This window comes from Eubalaena glacialis, chromosome 3 (genome assembly GCF_028564815.1).
Source record: "Eubalaena glacialis isolate mEubGla1 chromosome 3, mEubGla1.1.hap2.+ XY, whole genome shotgun sequence".
Lineage (NCBI taxonomy): Eukaryota > Metazoa > Chordata > Mammalia > Artiodactyla > Balaenidae > Eubalaena > Eubalaena glacialis.
This window is the reverse complement of record NC_083718.1, coordinates 81,944,679-81,970,399: the sequence shown is the minus strand read 5'-3', so window position 1 is coordinate 81,970,399 and position 25,721 is coordinate 81,944,679. Positions and strand designations below refer to the sequence as shown.

The following is a 25,721-nucleotide window of genomic DNA, read 5'->3' as shown; positions in this document are numbered from 1 at the left end:
GGTGAACCAGGAGCAAAGCATCCCACTTCAGAGCCTGAATTGTTAGCGATCGACTTTCTGATTTCCTCATATTTGCAGCCGACAGTGACTTAAACAAGTTAGCTATTTGTTTTTCTTTCCTGTAGAAGAATTCAGGAGGTAAGGAGTCCAAGGTTGGTATGGGCACTCCGTGATGTTATCAGAGTGCCAGGCAGGAAGAAGGGGAGAGGCAGAGGGTCGAGAGGCTGTATCCTCATAAAAGCCGCATTCTCAGAAACCTGACCACAATTCTGCTTCTGTTGTGTTGGAGAGAACTACCACTGGTGACCTTCAATGCAGAGGAGGCTAGAAAGTATAGCTTTTAAAATAGGGACATTGTTGCTAAACTTGGGGATCTGTCAGCAAGGGAAGGGAGAATGCCTGTTGGCAGGCAGTTAACAAGGTCAGACATTGCTGCAGAAGTTGGAGATGGGAGTTGAGAGGTGGATTGGAATCACCACAGTAAGATTGTCAGAGGTGGCTCCCCTTGCTAGTCCAAACTATTTTTTTTCCATTCTCCTTAAACTCTAGCTCTTGGAAGGGCAGGCTGTCAGATTATACTACGTACTGACCTTCTTGGTTGCAGTCATCTACCATTCTCGCTGTCATGCCCCCCCGATAACTTCAGCTTCTGACTCACTGTCTTGCTCTCTTACTGACACTCACATTGTGTCCCTGTGGATGATCTAAGAGTCTGGCCCCTTATTTCTAGACCATTTATCTTTAATGATCTTTTCTTCCACTCAGTCACAGTTTCCCGTTCCGTGAGTTATATCTCAGACCTTGTCATTGCTCATAACTGAACATCTCCAAAATATCCATTTCGAGCATCCCACTCTGCCCCTCTCCCCTTCTTTGCAGCTCTCTTACTTTGGAGGAGCAGTTCTCAAACTTTAACAGCGTCAGAATCACTGATGAGCTTGGTAAACAGCTTGCTGAGCCTCACCTGCAGAGATACTGATTGAGTGCATCTGGGGCAGGGCCTGAGAATTTTCACAAGTGCCAGGTGGTGCTGGTGCTACTGGTCCTGGGACCACATTTTGAGTAGCAAGGCTCTAAAGGCCCCAGTCTAATGATTAGACACACTGGGACCCAAAATTCACTGCCTCACCATTTCTTCACTATTCAACACTCTTTGCTCCCTCACTTCCCTTCTTAGCTGAGATTCCATAGTTATAACTACCTTAGTCCAAACGAGCTGAATTCCCTTAGCTCACTAGGTCATATCTTGCAAAACCCCTCTCTCAGTTGAACCCAGCCCTCAGCCTCTTCTGAAGCTGCCCCGTGAGCCGCTGAAGATATTCACACCACCTTGCTAACTGCTCTCAGTATAGGTATGACCACAGCTTTCCCACTCTTTCCAACTGACCTGTCTTGGAAATCTCTAATCGTTTCTGCTGTTATGTCCACTCTGCTATTAAGCCCAGCTAATGCATTTTTCATTTTAGATAGTGTAGTTTTCAACTGCCATTTGGTTCTTTTTTCCCCATTTCTCAGCTGAACTCTTCCATCTTTCATCCATTTTGTTTATCTTTTCTTCCATGTTCTTTAACATGCTTACTGTAGTTATAAAATCATTTTCTGCCAATTCCAACAGCTGGGTCATTAGTGGCTCTGCTTCTATTGACATTTACCTCCTTGCTTAAGGGTCAAGACGTCTTACAAATATGGTGATTTTTGATTGTATGTTGGATATTATGGATGTTGTATTGTAGAGACTTTATATTATGTTCTCTAAATAGTGTTGATTTTTTTTTCCTAGCAAAAATGCAATCACTAGCTGGCCTTCTGATCTTATTAAAGTTGGTTTTCTTTGTTCGAATTAGTATACTTCAGTTTGAGCCGTAGTTCTTGGGCAAAATCCTTTTCCTAAGGCTTGACCTTCTAGGGTGAGGGTCTCAGGGTGCTTACCAAGGTCTCTGCACTCTGGCCGGGTCGGAACTCTGTTGTCTCCCCAGCACTGTGAGATCTTTGATTCCTGTATTCCTCTCTTAGCTCCCTGTCATCTACCTTCTACAGCAGCTCTTCTCTCGAAGGCCTCCCAGAACTTGCCCTGCACACGGGCAGCCTAGGATTCAGCCAAGGACCTGGGGTCAGCCTCTAGATTTCTGGGGCTTTTCTCTGACTCCTTTCTCTCTGGTACCCTGTCTCACAAATTCCTGGCACCAAAACTCTTATCTGGGTTTCTTCTGCCCAGGAAGACTGCCACTGACTGTCGAAGCTCTGCTTGCCTTTGCTGTGGTTTGGGAAAATGCCCAGAGTAAATGTGGGCTCACCGCCTGTGCTTTCCTTTTCTCACGCAAACTGCTCTCTGCTATCCACTAATCATTAGCCTGTGCCAGAAACGGTTAATTCATTATAGTTCGTCCAGTTTTAGGGTTATTTGGGACGGGCGAGTACTGTCATGCCAGAACTAGGTACTAGAAAAGAGTGTTAAGAGGCTCGCCTTCTTCCTTTTGGGATGGCTATCATTTCTCAGGAACATTCCCAGTGCTTTTACATTAGAAATAAGTAACCAGTAGATGAACACTAATCTCCATACATTTGGAAATCTAAAAACATATTCCTAAGTAAACAACACATGGGTCAAAGAAGAAATCATAAGAGAAATTTAAAAGTACTTAGGGGACTTCCCTGGCCGTCCAGTGGTTAAGACTCCACACTTGCATTGCAGGGGACACGGGTTCAGTCCCTGGTCGGGGAACTAAGATCCTACATGCTGCATTGCACAGCCAAAAAAAAAAAAAGTACTTAGAACTGAACAATAAGGAAAATTTTTCTCATCAAAAGTTGTGGGATAGGGCTTCCCTGGTGGCACAGTAGTTAAGAATCCGCCTGTCAGTGCAGGGGACACGGGTTCGAGCCCTGGTCCAGGAAGATCCCACATGCCTCGGAGCAACTAAGCCCGTGCGCCACAACTACTGAGCCTGCGGTCTAGAGCCCGCGAGCCGCAACTACCGAGCCCACGTGCCACAGCTACTGAAGCCTGCGTGCCAGAGCCCGTGCTCCGCAACAAGAGAAGCCCCCGCAATGAGAAGCCTGTGCACCGCAACGAGGGTAGCCCTGCTTGCCGCAACTAGAGAAAGCCGGCTCTCAGCAACAAAGACCCAACACAGCCAAAAATAAAATAAGTAAATTTATTAAAAAAAAAAAAGTTGTGGAATACAGCGAAAACAATACTTATAGGGAAGTGTACAATATTGAATGCTTAAATGAGCAAAGAAGACAAGATGAAAATAAATGAGCTTAGAGTTGATTGAAGAGGTAGATAAAAAGTAAAAATAAACCCAAATAAGGAACAGACAAAATTTTTAAAACAAAGTTTTTAAAAATTTAAAATTTTGTAAACAAAGCTACAATTATATCTTAGTAAAGCTAGGGGGGAAAACAAGAAGCATAAAAAACAAAGCTACAATAGAAGGAATCAATAAAGTCAAAATTTCATTCTTTAAAGAGATTAATGAAACAGAAAAACCTTTGGAATGATTAATCAAGAAAAAAGGAGAAAAGGGCATAGGTAAACATTAGTAATAAAAAGATCATAACTATAGATGTAGCAGATATTAAAATATAAGCTAATATGGTAATAAACGTGAAAACTTAGAAGAAATGGACACATTTCTTAAAGTATATCATTTTCAAAACTAATAAAAGAAACTGCTAGTCCTATATTTGTAAACCAGTTGAATCAAAATTTAGAATCTTCTTATAAAGAAAACACCAAGCCCAGATGGTTTTATAGGCAAATTTTACTGAATTTTCAAGGAACAGAAAATTCCAATATTATATAAATTCTTCTAAAGAATAAGTGAGATACTTGCTAGTTCATTCTATGAGGCCAATATAACTCTGATATCAAATCAGACAGGAGAGCATAAGAGAGAAAAATTGCAGGCTGGTTTCACTCACATGAATACACATGCAATGTTTCTAAACAAAATATTGGCAAAATGAAGTCAATATTGGCTAATGAAGATAGTATTATACATCATGGCAGTTGGATTTTTTTCTAGAAATGCAGAAGTAGCTTAATATTAGAAAAATGATAAATCAGGAGTTCCCTGGTGGCCTAGTGGTTAGGATTCTGGGCTTTCACTGCTAAAGCCTGGGTTCAGTCCCTGGTCAGGCAACAGAGATCCCGCAAGCCATATGGCGCGGCCAAAAAAAAAGAAAGAAAGAAAAAAGATAAATCTTTCACTACATTAACAGATTAAAGAGTGAAAACCATATGATCGTCTTAAATAGACATAGCAAAAGCATTTGATAAAATTCACTACTAATTTATGATTTAAAAAATAAAGTTTCTTAGCAGCTAGAAATGGAAGGTTATTCTTAACCTGATAAAGGCTATCTCCCAAAACTCTACAGAAAATAATATTTTAATAGAAAAACATTATAAGCATTCTCTCTAAAAATAGGAACAAGACAAGGATATACTGGAAGTCTAGTTTTATCTAGTGAGGAAAGGAAAATAAGTTAAAGGCATAAATATTGGAACAGGGTAAATAAAACTCATTATTTACAGATGATGTTTCTTTACATAGAAAAACTTAAATAATATGTAAATTATTAGAAATAACATTTTAACAAGGTAGCTGAATATATATCAGGTAGATAAAAATCAATTTTATTTATATTTCCATGAATAAACAACAAAATAACTTTAAAAATATACCATTTATAAGAGCAGTTTTAAATATTAAGGTACCTAGGAATAAATCCAGTGAAAGGTGCTCATGGCCTATCTGGGGGAAATAATTTAGCTTTATTGAAAGTCTTTAAGGAATTCTAAAATAGGAAAAGTTTCATGTTCATGGATAGGAAGACAAAATAAGAGTTATTTAAGAGTCATTCTCCCCAAATTAATCTTTTGATTCTGTATAATTTCAATAAAAATTCCCACAGGCTGATTCTAAAATTTATATGGAAGTACAAAAGCCTATGAATATTTAAGACATTTCTTCCTGAAAATAAAGATGGGAAGCCTTGCCCTACAAGAAGACGTTGTACTATTGGCCTAGGGTTGGACAGTTTGACCAATAAAATACAATAGAAAGCCCCCAAAGGAGGCTCATGCAAATGCAGAAACTACTGGCTATTCTGGTAGAGTTGTACATCTCTGGTGAAAGGATGGACACTTTAGTTATTGAATCCGGACAATTGCTTATTCATGTAGAAAAATCCGAAATTATATCCCTGCCTTACCTCATGCACAAAAATAAACTCTAGGGCTTCCATGGTGGCGCAGTGGTTAAGAATCCGCCTGCCAAGGCAGGGAACATGGGTTTGGGCCCTGGTCTGGGAAGATCCCACATGCCGCGGAGCAAATAAGCCCGTGCGCCACAACTACTGAGCCTGCCCTCTAGAGCCCGCAAGCCACAACTACTGAAGCCCGCGTGCTTAGAGCCGGTGCTCTGCAACAAGAGAAGCCACCGCAATGAGAAACCCGCGCACTGCAACGAAGAGTAGCCCCTGCTCGCCGCAACTATAGAAAAACCCACGCGCAGCAACAAAGACCCAACGCAGCCAAAAATAAAATAAAATAAATAAATAAATAAAATTTTAAAAAGAATAAAAAATTAAAAAAAAACTCTAGATGGACTAGAGACTTAAATGTGAAAGACAAAACTTTAAAACTTTTAGGCAAAAATGTACAAGAATATCTTTATGACCTCAGAGTAGAATAAGATTTGTTAAGGCATAAAGAGTTAACCGGGGGCTTCCCTGGTGGCGCGGTGGTTGGGGGTCTGCCTGCCAATGCAGGGGACACGGGTTCGAGCCCTGGTCTGGGAAGGTCCCACATGCCGCGGAGCAACTGGGCCCGTGAGCCGCAACTGCTGAGCCTGCGCGTCTGGAGCCTGTGCTCCGCAACAAGAGAGGCCACGATAGTGAGAGGCCCGCGCACCGCGATGAAGAGTGGCCCCCGCTCGCCGCAACTGGAGAAAGCCCTCGCACAGAAACGAAGACCCAACACAGCCATAAATAAATAAATAAATAAATAAATTAAAAAAAAAAAAAAAAAAAAAAAAAAGAGTTAACCGGAAAAAGAAAAAGATGGATGAATTAAAATTTTGAATTTATCTTCTTTGAAAGATAATATAAAGGAAGATAAATTCAAGACAAAAACTGGGAGAAGATATTTGCAATAATATGACTAACCAGGAAAAGGGGTCAGCAAACTTTGGCAAGTGGCCCTCTGCCTGCTTTTATGCTGCTGGCACGATAAGAACTTTTTTTTTCTTTCAATTAAACTTTTCTTTTTGAGATAATTGTAGATTCACATGCAGTTACTTGTAAAAAACAATACAGAGATCCCCTGTACCCTTTATCCAGTTCCCCCAATGGTAACATCTTACAAAACAATTTCACAACCAGGGTATTAACGTTGATACAGTCAAGATACAGAGCGTTTCCATCACCACCACAAGGATCCTTCCTGTTGCCTTTTTATAGCCACACCCATTTCCCTCCCATCCCCATCCCCACCTTAGCCCCTGGAGCAATTAATCTGTTCTCTGTTTCTTTAATTTCAAGAATGTTATATGAATGGAATAATATAATATATAATATATAACCTTTTGGGATTGGTTTTTTTCAGTCAACATAATTTTCGGAGATTCATCCAGGTGTTGTTGCATATACTAATAGTTTATTCCTTTTTAATGCTGAGTAGTATTCCATGGTATGGATGTACTACAGTTTGCTTAACCATTTACCCATTGAAGGATATCTACATTGTTTCTGGTTTTTGACTGTTACAAATAAAGTTGCTATAAATATTCATGTATGGAGTTTGTGTGTTTCTCTGGGATAAATGCCCAAAATTAAAATTGCTGAGTGGTATGGTCATTGCATGTTTACTTTTTTAAGAAACAGCCAGACTGTTTTCAGAGTGGCTGTACCATTTTACATTCCTGCTAGGAATGTATGAGGGGTTCTCTGCATCCCCTCCGGGATTTGGTGTTGTCACTTCTTTTGGCCACACCCCTCGGCATGTGGGATCTTAGTTCCCTGACCAGGGATTGAACTGTGCCCCCTGCATTGGAGGCGTGGGATCTTAACCACTGGATCACCAGAGAAGTCCCCTGGTATTGTCACTTTTTAATTTTAACCACTCTGGAGTTATATAGTGATATCTTATTATGGTTTTAATTTGCATTTCCCTAATGGTTTTAATTTGCATTTCCCTAATGTTGAACACCTTTTCATGTGCTTATTTACTATTTGTATATCCTCTTTGGTGAAATATCTCTTTCTTTCTTTTGCCCATTTTCTAATTGGATTGTTTGATTTTTTTTGCCATTGAGTTTTGAGAGTTCTTTATGTATTCTAGATACTAGTCCTTTGTTGGATACATGGTTTGCAAATGTTTTCTCCTACTCTGTAGCTTGTTTTTTTCATTTTCTTAACAGGGTTTTTTGCAGAGCAGAAGTTTTAAATTTCAGTGAAGTCCAGTTTATCAATTTTTCCTTTTATGAATGATGCTTTTGTTGTCAGGTCTAAGAACTTTTTGGCCAGCCCTAGGTCTCAAAGAATTTATCCTATTTTTTAAAAAGTTATATAGCTTTACATTTTAAAGCCCATGTTCCATTTTGAGTTAATTTTTATATAAGCTTTGAAACTTAGGTTGAGTTTTATTATTTTCCTATAGATGTTCAGTTTCTCCAGCACCATTTCCTCCATTAAATTGCTTTTGCAGTTTTATCAGAAATCAGTTGGACATATTTGTGTGGGTTCATTTCTGGGTCCTCAGTTTTTTTTCATTGATTACATGTCTATGCCTCCTACTGTCTCAGTTACTGTAGCTATAAAAAGTATTGAAATTGGGTAGACTGATTCCTCCAACTTTATTGTTTTTCAATATTGTTTTAGCTGTTCTATTTCTTTTGCCTTTGTATATAGATTTTAGAATAGTTTTATCTATACCTACCAAAATTTTGACTGGAATTTTGCTAGCAATTGCATTAGACCTATATGTCAGTTTAAGGAGAATTGATATCTTTATTATATGTTGGGTCTTCCAGTCCATGAACACAATATAAATTTCCATTGATTTAGACCTTCTTTGATCTCTTTAATCAACATTGTATAGTTTTCAGCATACAGGTCCTAATATATTTTACTAGATTTACACTTAAGTATTTCATTTTATTTGAGTGATTATAAGTTGCACTGTAGTTTTGGTTTCTGTGTCACCTTGTTCATTGGTAGTATATAGAAATACAATTGATTTTTGTATATTTATCTTGTATCCTGTTACTTTGCTGAACTTACTAGTGATAGGAATTTGTTTTTTTTCTTTTCTTTTTTGTAGATTTCTTGGGATTTTCTGTGTAGACAATAATATCATTTGTAAATAGGGCCAGTTTTATTTTTTCCTTTCTGATCTATACGTCTTCTGTTTCTTTTTCTTAGTACTGGCTAGGTTTCCAGCACTATGTTGAATTAGAGTAGTGAGTGTGGACATCCTTGCCTTATTCTTTTAGTGTAGAAAGCATTCAGTCTTTCACAATAAAGTGTAATATTATCATAGGTTTTTGGATGGATGTTCTTTATTAAGTTGAGGAAGTTCTCCTCTATTCCTGTTTTTCTGAGAGGTTTTATTTTTTGATCATGAATCATTGTATTAGTTTCTTAGGATTGCTATCACAAAGTACCACAAACTGGGCTGCTTAGAACAACAGAAATTGATCATCTCACAGTTCTGGAGGCTAGAAGTCCAAAATTAAGGCGTCAGCAAGGCAAAGTTCCCTCTGAAACCTGTGGGGGAATTATTCCTTGCCTCTTCCTAGCTTCCAGTGGTTTGCCAACAATCTTTGGTGTTCTTTGGCTTATAGGTGTGTAACTCCAATCGTCTGTCTTCACATAACATTCTCCTTGTGTGTCTTCATATTGTCTTCCCTCTGTGTCTGGCTCTGTGTCCAAATTTCCTCTTTTTATAAGGACACACTCATATTGGATTAGGACCCACCCTAGTGACTTTGTTTTACCTTGCTCACCTCTATAAAGACCCTGTTTCCAAATAAGGTCGCATTCTGAGGTACTGGGGGTTAGGAGTTCAACATACATTTTTTGAAGGGGGGAATAATTCAACTTATAACAGATATTGAATTTTGTCAAATGCTTTTTTCTGTATTGAATGATATGATCATGTGATTTTTTTTCTTTGGCCTGTTAATATGGATTGCCTTGATTGATTTTTCAAATATTGAACAAACCTTGCATTCTTGGAATAAACCCCACTTGGTTATGGTGTATAATTATTTTTATATATTGCTGAATTCTATTTGCTAATACTTTGTTAAGGATTTTTGCATCTATTTTCATGAAAGATATTGATCTGTAGGTTTTTTGTTTTTTTGTGGTACTATCTTTGGTTTTAGTATCATGGTAATACTACCCCTATAAAATGAATTGGGAAGTGTTCCCTCCTTTTGGAAAAGACTATATAGAACTATGTTAATTTTTCTTAAATGTTTGGTAGAATTCTCCAGTGAAACCATCTGGGCTTGGAGATTTTCTTTCTTGCTTGCTTTCTTGCTTTCTTTCTTTCCTTTTTTTCTTTCTTGCTTTCTTGCTCTCTTCCTCTCTCTCGCTTTCTCGCTCCCTCTTTCTCTCTCCCTCGTTCTCTCTCCCTCTCTCTCTTTCCTTCCTTCCCTTTCTTTCTTTTCTTTCTTTCCTGTGCTGCATGGCTTGTGGGATCTCAGTTCCCCAACCAGGGATCGAACCTGGGCCCCCGACCATGAAAGCGCCGAGTCCTAACCACTGACCACCAGGGAATTCCCGAGATTTTTTTAAATTAAGAGTTCAATTTCTTTAACAGTAATGGGGCTCTTCAAATCATCTATTTCAGATTGGGTGAGTTTTGATAGTTTATAGTTTTTGAGGAAGTGGTACATTTTGTCTGAGTTGTCCAACTTCTTGTTTGAAATTTATGTTTGTATTTATGTGTAGAGTTGTTCTTGGTATTCCCTTGTTATCTTTTTGATATCTGCAAGGTCTGTAGTGATAGCCCATTTTGTTCCTGATACTGGCAATTTGTGTCTTCCCTTTTTCTTTTCATTCTTGCTGGATGTTTATTAATTTTGTTGATCCTTTCAAAGAACCAGCTCTTTGTTTTATTGATTTTCTCTATTTTTTTTCAATTTCATTGATTTCTGCTCTTAGTTGCTTTCTTTGTTCTGTTTTCTTTGGCTTTTAGCTTTTCTTCTTTTTATTCCCCCCTTAGGATCAAAGCTGAGATCATTCATTTGTAACTTTTTTATTTCCTAATATAGGCGTTTAGTGCTATAAATTTCTCTTCAAGTGTACTTGCATTCCACAAATTTTGATATTTTTCAGTTTCATTTTTATGTTTTTATTGAGTTCAAAATATTTTCTAATTTTCCTTTTGATTTCTTCATTGTGTGGAGTTTTTTTGAAGTGTGTTATTTGGTTTCCAAATATTTGGATATTTCCACATATTTTCAGTTATTGATTTCTAATTTAATTCTTTTGTGGTTAGTGAACATACTTCATATGATTTGAATCCTTTTACATTTATTGAGACTTATTTCATGGCCCAGGATATAGTCTGTCTTGGTGTATGTTGTATGGGCACTTGTAAAGATGTGTATTCTGCTGTTATTGGGTGGGGTGTCCTGTACACGTTGACTGGATCCTGTTGGTCGATGGTATTGTTAAGTTCTATATTCTTGCTGATTTTCTGACTAGTTGTTCTGTCAGTTGTTAAAAGGGGTATTGAAGTCTCCAATTATAATTGTGGATTTGTGTAGTTCTCCTTTCAATTCTATTAGTTTTTGCATTTTATATTTTGCAGCTCTGTTGTTTGGTGCATATACATTCAGGATTACTATGTATTCTTGGTGGAATGATGCTTCTATAATTATATAATATCCCTTTCTGTAATTTTTCTCTTAGTGATTTTTCTTTACTCTGAGGTTTATTTTATCTGATAGTAATATAACCATGTCTTTTGATTATGTTTGCATGCCTCTTATCTTTGTACTTTAAACCCAACTATATCATTATATTTGAAGCGAGCTTTTTGTGGACAGCATATAGTTGGGTCACATTTTTTAATCTACACTGCCAATCTGTGTCTTTAAATTGGTATGTTTAGACCATTTACATTTGATATAATTATTGATATGATACAGCTCAATTCTGCCATTTTACTTTTTGGTTTTTTATTTTGTTTTTTCTGTTTTCCTATAGTTTACTTGAATATGTTTTTTAGAATTAAATTTTGATTTATCTGTAGTGGGTTTTTTTTGAATTTTATTTTATTTTTTTATACAGCAGGTTCTTATTAGTTATCTATTTTATACATATTAGTGTATATATGTCAATCCCAATCTCCCAATTCATCCCACCACCACCCCTGCCACTTTCCACCCTTGGTGTCCCTACGTTTGTTCTCTACATCTGTGTCTCTGTTTCTGCCCTGCAAACTGGTTCATCTGTACCATTTTTCTAGGTTCCACATATATGTGTTAATATACGATATTTGTTTTTCTCTTTCTGACTTACTTCACTATGTATGACAGTCTCTAGATCCATCCACATCTCTATAAATGACCCAATTTCGTTCCTTTTTATGGCTGAGTAATATTCCATTTTATATAGGTACCACATCTTCTTTATCCATTCGTCTGTCGATGGGCATTTAGGTTGCTTCCATGACTTGGCTGTTGTAAGTAGTGCTGCAGTGAACATTGGGGTGCATGTGTCTTTTTGAATTATGGTTTTCTCTGGGTATATGTCCAGTAGTGGGATTGCTGGGTCATATGGTAATTCTATTTTTAGTTTTTTAAGGAACCTAAATACTGTTCTCCATAGTGGCTATATCAATTTACATTGCCACCAACAATGCAAGAGGGTTCCCTTTTCTCTACACCCTCTCCAGCATTTGTTGTTTGTAGATTTTGTGATGATGCCCATTCTAACTGGTGTGAGGTGATACTTCAACATAGTTTTGATTTGCATTTCTCTAATAATTAGTGATGTTGAGCAGCTTTTCATGTGCTTCTTGGCCATCTGTATGTCTTCTTTGGAGAAATGTCTGTTTAGGTCTTCTTCCCATTGTTTGACTGGGTTGTTTGTTTTTTTAATATTGAGCTGCATGAGCTGTTTATACATTTTGGAGATTAATCCTTTGTCCGTTGATTCATTTGCAAATACTTTCTCCCATTCTGAGGGTTGTCTTTTTGTCTTGTTTGTAGTTTCCTTTGCTGTGCAAAAGCTTTTAAGTTTCATTAGGTCCCATTTGTTTATTTTTGTTTTTATTTCCATTACTCTAAGAGGTGGATCAAAAAAGATCTTGCTGTGATTTATGTCAAAGAGTGTTCTTCCTATGTTTTCCTCTAAGAGTTTTATAGTGTCCAGTCTTACATTTAGGTCTCTAATCCATTTTGAGTTTATTTTTGTGTATGGTGTTAGGAAGTGTTCTAATTTCATTCTTTTACATGCAGTTGTCCAGTTTTCCCAGCACCACTTATTGAAGAGACTGTCTTTTCTCCATTGTATATCCTTGCCTCCTTTGTCATAGATTAGTGGACCATAGGTGCGTGGATTTATCTCTGGGCTTTCTATCGTGTTCCATTGATCTATATTTCTGTTTTTGTGCCAGTACCATATTGTCTTGATTACTGTAGCTTTCTAGTATAGTCTGAAGTCAGGGAGCCTGATTCCTCCAGCTCCGTTTTTTTCCCTCAAGACTGCTTTGGCTGTTCGGGGTCTTTTGTGTCTCCATACAAATTTTAAGATTTTTTGTTCTAGTTCTGTAAAAAAAAAAAATGCCACTGGTAATTTGATAGGCATTGCATTGAATCTGTAGATTGCTTTGGGTAGTACAGTCATTTTCACAATATTGATTCTTCCAATCCAAGAACATGGTATATCTCTCCATCTGTTTCTGTCATCTTTGATTTCTTTCATCAGCGTCTTATAGTTTTCTGAGTACAGGTCTTTTACTTCCTTAGGTAGGTTTATTCCTAGATATTTTATTCTTTTTGTTGCAATGGTGAATGGGATTGTTTCCTTAATTTCTCTTTCTGATCTTTCATTGTTAGTGCATAGGAATGCAAGAGATTTCTGTGCATTAATTTTGTATCTTGCAACTTTACCAAATTCACTGATTAGCTCTAGTAGTTTTCTTTTTTTTTTTTCAATTATTTATTTATTTATTTTTGGCTGCGTCTGGTCTTTGTTGCTGCGCGCGGGCTTTCTCTAGTTGCGGCAAGTGGGGGCTACTCTGTTGCGGTGCACGGGCTTCTCATTGCGGTGGCTTCTCTTGTTGCAGAGCACGGGCTCTAGGGCACACAGGCTTCAGTAGTTGTGGCACACGGGCTCAGTAGTTGTGGCTCGCGGGCTCTAGAGTGCACGCTCAGTAGTTGTGGCTCACGGGCTTAGTTGCTCCTCGGCATGTGGGATCTTCCCGGACCAGGGCTCGAACCCGTGTCTCCTGCATTGGCAGGTGGATTCTTAACCACTGCACCACCAGGGAAGCCCAGATCTAGTAGTTTTCTGGTGGCATTTTTAGGATTCTCTATGTACAGTATCATGTCATCTGCAAACAGTGATAGTTTTACTTCTTTTCCAGTTTGTATTCTTTTATTTCTTTTTCTTCTCTGATTGCCATGGCTAGGACTTCCAAAACTATGTTGAATAATAGTGGCGAGAGTGGCCATCCTTGTCTTGTTCCTGATCTTAGAGGAAATGCTTTCAGTTTTTCACCATTGAGAATGATATTTGCTGTGGATTTGTCGTATATGGCCTTTATTATGTTGAGGTAGGTTCCCTCTATGTCCATTTTCTGGAGAGTTTTTATCATAAATGGGTGTTGACTTTTGTCAGAAGCTTTTTCTGCATCTATTGAGATGATCATGTGGTTTTTATTCTTCAATTTGTTAATATGGTGTATCACACTGATTGATTTGCGTATATTGAGGAATCCTTGCATCCCTGGGATAAATCCCACTTGATCATGGTGTATGATCCTTTTAATGTGTTGTTGGATTCTGTTTGCTAGTATTTTGTTGAGGATTTTTGCATCTATATTCATCAGTGATATTGGTCTGTAATTTTCTTTTTTTGTTGTATCTCTGTCTGGTTTTGGTATCAGGGTGATGGTGGCCTCATAGAATGAGTTTGGGAGTGTTCCTTCCTCTGCAATTTTTTGGAAGAGTTTGAGAAGCATGGGTGTTAGCTCTTCTCTAAATGTTTGATAGAATTCACTTGTGAAGCCATCTGGTCCTGGACTTTTGTTTGTTGGAAGATTTTTAATCACAGTTTCCATTTCATTACTTGTGATTGGTCTGTTCATATTTTCTATTTCTTCCTGGTTTGGTCTTGGAAGGTTATACCTTTCTAAGAATTTGTCCATTTCTTCCAGATTGTCCATTTTATTGGCATAGAGTTGCTTGTAGTAGTCTCTTAGGATGCTTTGTATTTCTGCAGTGTCCATTGTAACTTCTCCTTTTTCATTTTTAATTTTAATTGATTTGAATCCTCTCCCTCTTTTTCTTGATGAGTCTGGCTAAAGGTTTATCTATTTTGTTTATCTTCTCAAAGAACCAGCTTTTAGTTTTATTGATCTTTGCTATTGTTTTCTTTGTTTCTATTTCATTTATTTGTGCTCTGATCTTTATGATTTCTTTCCTTCTACTAACTTTGGGTTTGTGTTTTTTTTCAATTAAAATCTTTTTTTAAAATTTATTTTACTGAAGTATAGTTGATTTACAATGTTGTGTTAATTTCTACTGTGCAGCAAAATGATTCAGTTATACATATATGTACATTCTTTTTCATATTCTTTTCCATTATGGTTTATCACAGGATATTGAATATAGTTCCCTGTGCTATACAGTAGGACCTTGTTATTTATCCATTCTATATATAATAGTTTGCATCTGCTAATCCCAAACTCCCAACCCATTAACTTTGGGTTTTGTTTGTTCTTCTTTCTCTAGTTCCTTTAGGTGTCAGGTTAGGTTGTTTATTTGAGATTTTTCTTGTTTCTTGAAGTAGGCTTGTATTGCTATAAACTTCCCTCTTAGAACTGCTTTTGCTGCATCCCATAAGTTTTGGATCATCATGTTTTTGTTGTAATTTGTCTCTAGGTATTTTTTGATTTCCTCTTTGATTTCTTCAGTGATCTCTTGGTTATTTAGTAATGTATTGTTTAGCCTCCGTGTGTTTGTGTTTTTTTACGTTTTTTCCCCTGTAATTGATTTCTAATCTCCTAGCGTTGTGGTCGGAAAAGATGCTTGATATGATTTCAATTTTCTTAAATTTACTGAGGCTTGATATGTGACCTGAGTTGTGATCAATCCTGGAGAATGTTCCATGTGCACTTGAGAAGAAAGTGTAATCTGCTAATTTTGGATGGAATGTCCTATAAATATCAATTAAATTTATCTGGTCTATTGTGTCATTTAAAGCTTGTGTTTCCTTATTAATTTTCTGTCTGGATGATCTGTCCACTGGTGTAAGTGAGGTGTTAAAGTCCCCCACTATTATTGTGTTTCTGTTGATTTCCTCTTTTATAGCTGTTAGCATTTGCCTTATGTATTGAGGTGCTCCTGTGTTGGGTGCATATATATTTATAATTGTTATATCTTCTTCTCGGATTGATCCCTTGATCATTATGTAGTGTCCTTCCTTGTCTCTTGTAACATTCTTTATTTTAAAGTCTATTTTATCTGCTATGAGTACTGCTACTCCAGCTTTCTTTTGATTTCCATTTGCATGGCATGTCTTTTTCCGTCCCCTCACTTTCAGTCTGTATGTGTCCCTAGGTCTGAAGTGGGTCTCTTGTAGACAGCATATATATGTGTCTTGTTTTTGTATCCATTCAGCGAGCCTGTGTCTTTTGGTTGGAGCATTTAATCCATTCATGTTTAAGGTAATTATCGATACGTATGTTCCTATTACCATTTTCTTAATTGTTATGGGTTTGTTTTTGTAGGTCCTTTTCTTCTCTTGTGTTTCCCACTTAGAGAAGTTTCTTTAGCATTTGTTGTAGAGCTGGTTTGGTGGTACTGAATTCTCTTAGCTTTTGCTTGTCTGTGAAGCTTTTGATTTCTCCGTCGAATCTGAATGAGATCCTTGCCGGGTAGAGTAATCTTGGTTATACGTTCTTCCCTTTCATCACTTTAAATATATGGTGCCACTCCCTTCTGGCTTGTAGAGTTTCTCCTGAGAAATCAGCTGTTAACCTTATGGGAGTTCCCCTGTATGTTATTTGTCGTTTTTCCCTTGTTGCTTTCAATAATTTTTCTTTGTCTTCAATTTTTGTCAATTTGATTACTATGTGTCTTGGCATGTTTCTCCTTGGGTTTATCCTGCCTGGGACTCTGTGCACTTCCTGGACTTGGGTGGCTATTTCCTTTCCCATGTTAGGGAAGTTTTCAACTATAATCTCTTCAAATATTTTCTCGGGTCCTTTCCCTCTCTCTTCTCTTTCTGGGACCCCTATAATGCGAATGTTGTTGCGTTTAATGTTGTCCCAGAGGTCTCTTAGGCTGTCTTCATTTCTTTTCATTCTTTTTTCTTTAGTGTGTTCCGTGGCAGTGAATTCCACCATTCTGTCTTCCAGGTCACTTATCCGTTCTTCTGCCTCAGTTATTCTGCTATTGATTCCTTCTAGTGTATTTTTCATTTCAGTTATTGTATTGTTCATCTCTTTTGTTTGTTCTTTAATTCTTCTAGGTCTTTGTTAAACATTTCTTGCATCTTCTTGATCTTTGCTTCCATTCTTTCCTGAGGTCCTGGATCATCTTCACTATCATTATTCTGACTTCTTTTTCTGGAAGGTTGCCTATCTCTACTTCATTTAATTGTTTTTCTGGGGTTTTATCTTGTTCCTTCATCTGGTACAAAGTCCTCTGCCTTTTCATTTTGTCTGTCTTTCTGTGAATGTAGTTTTCCTTCCACAGGCTGCAGAATTGTAGTTCTTCTTGCTTCTGCTGTAGTGTTTTTTAAGTGTATCTCTTTGTATACCTTTTTAAGTGGTTGCTCTAGATGTTATGTTATATATACATAACATAGTCTATGCCTGTTGACTTTACTGGTTTGAGTTAAGTATAGAAACCCTACTTCTCTTTACCCTCCCCTGTTTATAATGTAATTTTCTTAAATATGTCCTCTGTGTTCATTTAGAACCATATTGGACAGTTACAATTTTTATTTCAACTGTCAAACATAATTTAGAAAACTCATGAGAAGGAAAACCTATTGTACTTACCCATATTTTTTCTTACCATGTTCTTTCTTACTTTCTGATGTTTCAAGGTTTCAGTAAAGTCAGCCACCTCTGAAGCTACCGGTTTTCACAGCTTTGCCTACTGTGGTAGAACTATCAGCCAAAGGACCAGGGAGTGGGAGAAGCTCCAGACTGACACACCTCAGTCTCATATTCTTATCCAAGGGCCTGTAGTTTGCTGTTGTTGTTGTTTTTTAACAGACACCCTGTTTGTTGCATGCTTCTGTTCAATTTCCAGAATACTGAAATGGTTGTTTTTGACAATTTTGTCAAATTTTATAGTATCTTTTGGGGGAGAGGATTTATCAATCGAAATATTTTGTAGTAGAATTGTTTTAGAGAAGAGTAAAGGTAAAATGAGAGGATCAGTGGTGCAACATATACATGCAGGAAGAGTTCAGGTCAACATGGGAGAGAAAATATCATATGATATAACGAAGTCTCCCAGGAGTGAAGGATATGTTTTTAGTTTGAAAGCAACCAGTGAGTACCCAGGATAATGACTGGGAAAATAAAAACCTACACCAAGACACATTATAGAAATATTTTAGAGTATTGGATAAAGCTTCAGAAAGAGAATCCACATTGAAGGGTATAGGATTGGAATGTGTCATTGAATTTTGTAGGAAGATAATGTCTAACCCCAAATCTGTTCTTAATTAAATTACTCTAGAATGAAGGTAGAATAAGGACTTGTTCACAAATGTAGGGTCTCAAAAAATGTGTGTCCCATGTAGCTGTTCTCAGAAAGCTATGGAGGGATATGCTCCAGTACAATGAAGCAATAAGGCAAAAAATGAGGGAAGCTGGGAGCAGGAGGTCCAACCCAGGAGGGGGACTTGAGACTTCCCAGATGATGACAAAGGGGTAGAACACTTGTTATACAGCACTCAGTCCAGCCAGAGCAGGATGATGTGAGACTCCAGGGTGACATTTGTATGAAGAAAAGTATAAAATTGACTGGAGAGGTGTTATAAAGAGCCATTGGAGGGTGTGGGAAAACTTAGCCAGAGATTTAAGGAAATCCAAGTAAATGGAGGGGAAAAAAGGAGCAGTTAATTCCTGGAGAAGGTTGTATAAGGATAAAAGTAATCATAATACATACTTTTTATAATATTAAAATTTTTTTAAAATAAATTTATTTATTTATTTTAATTAATTATTTTGGCTGTGCCAGGTCTCAGTTTGTGGCACGTGTGATCTTTGTTGTGGCATGCAAACTCTTAGTTGCGGCATGCATGTGGGATCTAGTTCCCTGACCAGGGATTGAATCCGGGCCCCCTGCATTAGGAGCATGGAGTCCTACTCACTGGACCACCAGGGAAGTCCCATTAATATTAAAATTTTTAAAAAATTTTCATAGCATGTAACTTGATTCAGCAGCAATTGGTATTTATATAGTCACATAATAATGAGAACACTGGACAGTTTGAGCAGGGAGCGACATAACCAGATTTCACGAATGTACACTAAAAAATCAACTATTGAAGTATTACGTAAAACGAAGCCCTTTTAGGTGTACAGTTTGATGAATTTTGACAAGTGTATGCAGCCATGTAACCACCATCACAATCAAATATAGACCATTTCAGTCACCCAAAAGGTTCTCTTGTGCCCTTTCCCAGCTTCGTGCCCCGCAGGCAGTGACTGACCTGCTTTCTATCACTTTAAATGAGATTTATCCTTTCTAGAGTTTGATGTAAATGGAATCATGCCATATGTGCTTCTTTGTGTCTGGCTTCTTTCACTCAGCAGAATGTTACTGAGATTCATCCATGCGGTCGCACCATCAGCAATTCTTTTTTTATTGCTAAGTGGTATTCTGTTGTATGCATGTGCCACCATTAGTTCATCTATTCACCGAGATTTAGGTTTTAAAGCGACCCTGTGGAATAGACTCCAGGGGCCAGAGTGGAAGCAGAAGACCTGTCTCAGGTGGTCCAGGTAAGAGATGCAAGTGTCTCTTACTCCAGCCCCAGTGCCATTCCCCAAACACACCAAGCACGTCCCCACCTTAGGGCGTCAGGTGTTCCCAGCCGGAAGGCTCGTCTCCCAGGCGTCTGTGGGTTTGCCTTCTCACTTCATTTAGGCGTCTGTTCGGCCATCACTCCCTCCCCCACCCCTGCCCTCTTGTCCCCTCTCCTTGACTTGCGTTTCTTCTTTGCCCTTATGGTCATTAACCTTATACCTCTTTGTATACTTCTTGTCTGCTGCCCCCACCAAGAGTGTGAGCTTCATGGTGGCCATGTCTAGAATGTCCGCATTTTATAAATATGTGTGGAGTGACTCAGTGTGGCTCCCTGAGAGCAAGGTCTGTGTCTGTGATCTCTGAAGTACAAGGTGTGATACTGGGTGGCAGGGAAGCAGTTGAGGGTTAAAGCTGTAACTATTAAATTTCCACGTGGATGTGCCCTTCAGGTGACTCCAGGTGCAGTTCCCCAGGTAGAGACAGGGCCTTAAAAGTGATGGCCAGGGTGACCACAGTGGGCCAGGGGTGTGGCGGTGAGCAGTCTCAGGGAGGCCACCACTTTTCTGAGTGTCATGTGAGGCCTCTGCCCCCCACCCCCCAGTACTGGTTGGAGAGCTTCTCCCTGGCGTGCAGGGGAACCGGATGGGACCCTCCCCCAACCCCGCCCCAGAAAGCCTTCTGGCCGCTGACCTTTGTGTGCCCTGTGTTTTCTCTCCCACTGCTGGGACTCACCAGCATGATTCTGGACCAGGCCACCTCTTGGAACGCTTGACCAGCTGGTAGTAATGTCCCAGAACAAAGTAAAGAGACCATTAACAGCTGTTGATTGATTGGGCGTAGAGTAACTGTGCTTATAGCAACAATAGAACTTAATTAAAATCTGCTAGTTTGGCAGCAGAGGTGCTGCCTTGATCTCTGTAGCTTCCAGGTGGCCACTTCTGTGCTGCAGACATACTGAAATTTGAGGTTTGTTTTTGGATGACCTGTCTGCTGTGGTGGTTGAATGATAATTGTATAGATTTTCTTCTGAAACTTAATTTCACAAACTGGCAAAACAGGCTTGTTATATTTATCTCTTAAATCATTAGGGAATAATTAGACCCCAAATGGTTTTAAATGTTTCTGTATTAATAATAATTTTTAGCCTGAAACCACTGCTGATAATTGATTCTTGGGATTGGTATTTGGAACTGTCTTAGGAGATTCTAAATAAAAAGGCACCTTCTGTGCTTGGCTAGAGGACAGTTTTTAACACCGTCACTTTGCTTTGTTGTAGGTAAACAGCAGGGGCAGAATGGTTTAGCGTGGAGATTTGATTTGGGCCCCATCGGTTGACAGTGGTAGTTCACTCACGGAGGGCTCACCCTGCGAGCTGTGTTCTGATCGCTTTGCTGCGTGAACCTGTTTAAATACAGCAGTAGGTGCTGCTACTGTCCCATCCTGCAGATGGGGACACCAAGTAACCAGGCCAAAGTTAAGGAGCCAGTCAGTTCTGGGACCAGGATTGGAGCCCGGTCTGACTCCAGAACCTGCACTTTTAACCTCTCTTATACTGCTTCCATTTATTAAGCACCTATTTCATGTCATGTCCTGAACAGATACTGGCCCAACTAAATCCTCACATCAGATGTGATTCATGGTATTGAAGAGGAGGCCAAGGCTTAGATTAAGAATTTGCCCCAGTTCATTTCTCCTCTCTCCCTCCTTCCTTCTCTTTTTCTTCTCTCTGTCACTTTCTTTCACATATATTTACTAAGAGCTTAATATGTATCAGACACTGTTCTGGGCCCTGGGGTTACCTCAGCAATGAAGGTAATTGTCAAAAGACAGATGTGATTCACATTCTCGTAATGTTTAAATTCCAGTGGAAAGACACATATAGTGAACCAATAAATAAGTGAATAAATAAGAAAATGCCCCCCCCCACAGAAAAAAAGAGAGAGAGAGAAAAAAAAGAAAATGTCAGATAGTGTTACCAACCAGGGTTCTTGGCATGCTTAATCAATAGAAATTGATAATGGGCCAGACAAGAAATTCACGCAAGGCGTTATTGGGGGCCCTCCTGCAGCAGCGGGGGGAGTGAAAACAAGCCACAGGTTCCCTTGCCGGTTCCCCGAGGCAGGGTGAGCTGGTTCCGTATATGGGGTGAGGGTAGGGGTGCGTCCAGCGCTCGGGCCAGAGGGGTGGCTTAGGAGGTCTGCCCACGCCTTTGGTGATGCTGTGTGCAGGGGGCTTACGCAGTACCCTGCTTTTGCTCCCGGCTCTTCAGATGTGGCAGTTGGGTTTTGGGTTTTCCGTCTTTTTTGTATCTTTGCCCCTACTGCACATGCACGCAGTTATTTTTAGTCCCTTATAGTTTCCTTGTATTTCGTTGCTCGAGGAGACGTGTGTCCAGGTACAGGCACAGCAGCAAAGGGTCCCAGGGCCCAGCCTGTCTCAATAGTACCAGACAGAGAACTGAAATAAGGTGATGTGATAGAGAGGAGAGGGGTCACTTAGATGGTTCTTAGGGAGTCCTCTTTGTGAGGAAGTGACCTCTCAGCTGAGCCCTGGATGACAAGTCAGCCTACCATGGGTAAGACCAGGGAAAGAACATTCCAGACAGAGGGGCCACCTACAAATGCCTCAGAGTGTGACATGGGGGGGAAAGGGGTAAGTGGGCAGAGAAGAGGTCAGTGGGAAGGAGGGTAGATCATGGCGGCCTTGGTGAGCCCACCTGGAGACTTTGAGTTTTATTTGTAAGCACAATGGGAAGGTGTTGGAAGGTTTTAATCAGGTGAGTGATGTGATCTGATTTTGGTTTGTAAGAGGTTGTGTCTTCTGGGTGGGGACTGGATTGCAGGAGCCTGTGTGGCAGCGTCTTTGGACACTGTTGTTACGGTCCTGGTAAGAGATGGTGATGGCTAGTATTGGGGTGGTGGAGATGGAGAGAGAGGAGCGTGTGGGTTTGGGTGTGTTTTGGAGGAAGAGATGGCTTGACTTGCTGATGAATTTGATGCAGAGCTAGAAAGAGAGATGAATTTGGCCTGAGCCGCTAGGTAGATAATGATGCAGCTTACTAAAATTGAGAAAGCCAAGGTGAAGCCGCTTGTGGAGGGTCCGTTTTAGACATGCTGAGTTTGTGTACCTCTTGGTTGGCCTGTCAAGGAGGCGTCTCCATGTTGGAGTTGAATTCCACAGAGTCTTTGGGGCTTGAGATCTGGGTTTGGGAGTCTGTGGTCTGTTGTTGATACCTAAAACCGTGGAGCTGGAGATGACCTTGGAGAGAAGGTAGATGGAGGAGAGGACCGAGTCCTGGGTTGTGCCAGCATGTATTGGTTGAGCTGAAAAGGGCCAGCCAGGGAAAGAGAGGGGAAGCCAGATGTGTGCAGTGTCAAGGAAGCCAAGAGAAGAAATGTTTCCTAGAAGAGGGGATGGGTGGGATGCTGCCAGTAATTTCAGAACGGAGGACGTGGAGGATTCGGCAACACGAAGACCGTGGCTGAGCCCGTGCAGAGCCACTTCAGGGAGGCCTGACTGGAAGGAGTTGAAGATAAAGTGTCAGGCGTGGAAGGAGACAGGACTCTAGACACCCCTTTCAGTGAAGGGAGCAGAGAAAGGTGCTTGCCAGAGGGGGTGGGGGACGAGGCAGGGTCTTTGCAAACATGGATAATGGAGCATGTTTGTTTCCTGGTGGGAGGTGTCCACCGGGAGAGAGATGGCAGTAGAGGAGAAGGGCCGTGGCTGCAGGGGTGTTGTCCTCGAGAAGGCGAGACAGTGCCAGCCCCAGAGCAAGACCCTTCTGAGACGGTAACAGAGGGATGGCAGGGAGGGCGGGGCTGGGGGGGGCGGCGGTTTGGGTGGTGAGAGGATGAGGGGCCTCCCATCCAGTTGCTTCCAGTTTTCTCCTGACGAAGAGGCAGGTTCATAGGGTGGGCGGAGGGTGGGGAATATGGAGGGTTTGAAGAGAGGAGGGGGTGAGGTGCCGTCCATTGGAGGGAAGGAAAGGAAGCTCACTAGGGGCTTACCATGGGATTGTGGCATGTCCATTTGAGAACAGTGGCCGCATGTGTTCTCAGGTAGCGGTCAGCGGGGAGTGGGGTAAGCAGCGAAGTGGCAGGGCGGGCAGATCCGTGGGTGTAACCAGGGCGGGGGATTTTTCCAGGTGTGGATGGTGGAGCAAGGGAAGCCAGCGTGGGTTGAGGGCTGCAGGGTTGTAGTCTTTCTGTCTCCACCCAGCCCTGCTGCCAGAGTAACCATTTCCACCTCTTTCTCCCCTAAGAAGTGCCCGCAGGGGCCTCCCGGGCTAAGCAGTGCTGGGCTTCTGCACCTGTAGGTACCGACGAGCACCCCCGGCAGCACCTCCCTCCCTCCTCCCTTCCTGTTCCTTGAACCTCTTGTCTTCGGTTGACTCAGGACCCCCAACCCGAGAGAAAGGAGAAAGTGGAGGGAGTCCCAAAAGTCAGCTGAAGCCTGTGTCTGCACAGGGGCTTTTGCTGCGCTGTCTCCAGATCTGCTTGGATAGACTCAGCATGTAAACCAGTGAAACGAATACTACTATGCCTGAGTGATACCTTTTCTTTTTCTCCCTAGGGTTTGGAGAAGGCCTCTGGTCAAGGATTTGCCAGAACCACTGGTGAGATCCTGAGCTGCCATCTGTTCCCAGGACATGTCTTTGTAGCTCCTGATTCACTTCTCCCAGCCTCCCTTCCAGCTTTGTCCCACGCTGACCCCTCAGTGTAGGAAATATCCCTTTTTATTCCTCTAGGATGCTTTCTTTTAATTAATTAATTTATTTATTTATTTTTATTTTTTGGGGGGCTGCATTGGGTCTTCATAGCTGCGCAAGGGCTTTGTCTAGTTGCGGTGCGCAGACTTCTCATTCTGGTGGCTTCTCTTGTTGCGGAAGAGGCGTGTGGGCTTCAGTAGTTGTGGGCTCTAGGCGTGTGGGCTTCAGTAGTTGTGGCACGTGGGCTCAGTAGTTGTGGCTAGCAGGCTTCAGTAGTTGTGGCACGCGTGCTCAGTAGTTGTGGCTCTCGGGTTCTAGAGCGCAGGCTCAGTAGTTGTGGTGCACGGGCTTAGTTGCTCCGTGGCATGTGGGATCTTCCCGGACCAGGGCTTGAAGCTGTTTCCTGTGCATTGGCAGGTGGATTTTTAACCACTGCGCCACTAGGGAAGCCTCCTTAGGATGCTTTCTTGATTAAAGAGTGTCATCCAGCAAACCCTCCCCACCCTGCTGAGGATGTGAAGGCCGAGACCTAGAAGGATGTAGCTTCACTTCCCATCTCATCCTGCCTCTGAGGGTGGGGCCAGGGCCTTCTGGGGGGCAGGTGGGGTACGGTCCTCTGAGACAGCCCTGGTGCCTCCAGAATACAACCTTCTGCTTTCCAGCTTGTACACAGCTCACTCCTAAAGCTTCTGTTGACCCCTGTGAGACAGAGAAACCGAGGACAAGCATCTTTGCAGTTCCCATGGAAATGAGGTGAGCAGAGGTGGAGAGAGGCGGCTGGCAAAGGACAACTATAAACGTCTGCTCAGTCCCTAGAGGGTGGCGGCAAGGATGGTACTGGGGCGGGGGATAAAGTTTTCAGGAACTCCTGCGTCAGACCCAGGCTCTAAGGCTGTGACCCGCAGTGACTTACACAGTCTGTCTCCATTTCTGTACAGTGATGGCCTGTGACTCTCCCCTACTCTGGATGCCATGAGATTGGCATGTCCACCACATCGTCTGCTTTAACGGCAGACACCATTCTTAATGTCAGGGATGCCAGAATATTCTGTTTGACTTGAAATGCTATAGGATGTGTGTTTTTTGTTTCGTTTTTCTAAAGTGGCAGGTCTGCCTTTCTAACCGTGTGTGACTTAGGCGATAGAGTTCGTGGAGTGGTGGGATGAGGTGTGGCATGTGCTTAAACACAGGGAGGAGTGGTTTGGGCGTTGCAGACGTGTCCTGCATTGTGGACGGTCCAAACTTGCATCACTTGAGGTTCATGAATCACTCAGGCAAGCCCAAGGTCAGCCCAGTGAGGGCTTTTGCCCGTCTCTCTCTGTGGAGTTCCCTGGTGTGTTTTTATTTCCCTCTGTCTCTCCCCTTCCCCAAACTCTCCAACCCCTGTGTCCCCTGGCGTGGTGCTTCCTTTGCTCCGCATTATGATTACTTGGGCACTTGTCTTGTTCCCACCCTGGGGGGATGCACAGCCCTCTTGTCAGGGTGACTCCTGCCCAGCATCCTCCAGGACAGGTGTTGGTTGAATCACTCCTGTGTTCACTCCCTTCCCTTTGTTCCCTGTTCTTCCTGCAGAGGGTCCTTCTTGGTGCTGCTCTTGAGGGAATGCTTCCGAGACCTGGGCTGGCTGGCCACCATCCACAGCATCGGCGGGGACGTGGGGCTGTTGGTGACTAGTATTGTCCCTCAGACCCCCTTCTTCTGGGCCATGCATGTCACGGAGGTACAGGCTTGTTGGTGGTCCTCTTGGGCTTCGGTGCCAC

The 25,721-nt window shown here is 41.1% G+C and overlaps 1 protein-coding gene across 1 annotated transcript in view; it reads left to right on the top strand.

Moving 5' to 3' along the window:
- Window positions 1-25,721, top strand: part of TDRD10 (tudor domain containing 10) — a 47,283-nt gene that overhangs the window by 17,264 nt on the left and 4,298 nt on the right. The window contains exons 7-9 of the mRNA XM_061185952.1: window positions 23,826-23,868; window positions 24,624-24,714; window positions 25,534-25,681. Of these exons, the coding sequence (XP_061041935.1) occupies window positions 23,826-23,868; window positions 24,624-24,714; window positions 25,534-25,681 (282 nt within the window). The remainder of the gene's footprint in view (window positions 1-23,825; window positions 23,869-24,623; window positions 24,715-25,533; window positions 25,682-25,721) is intronic.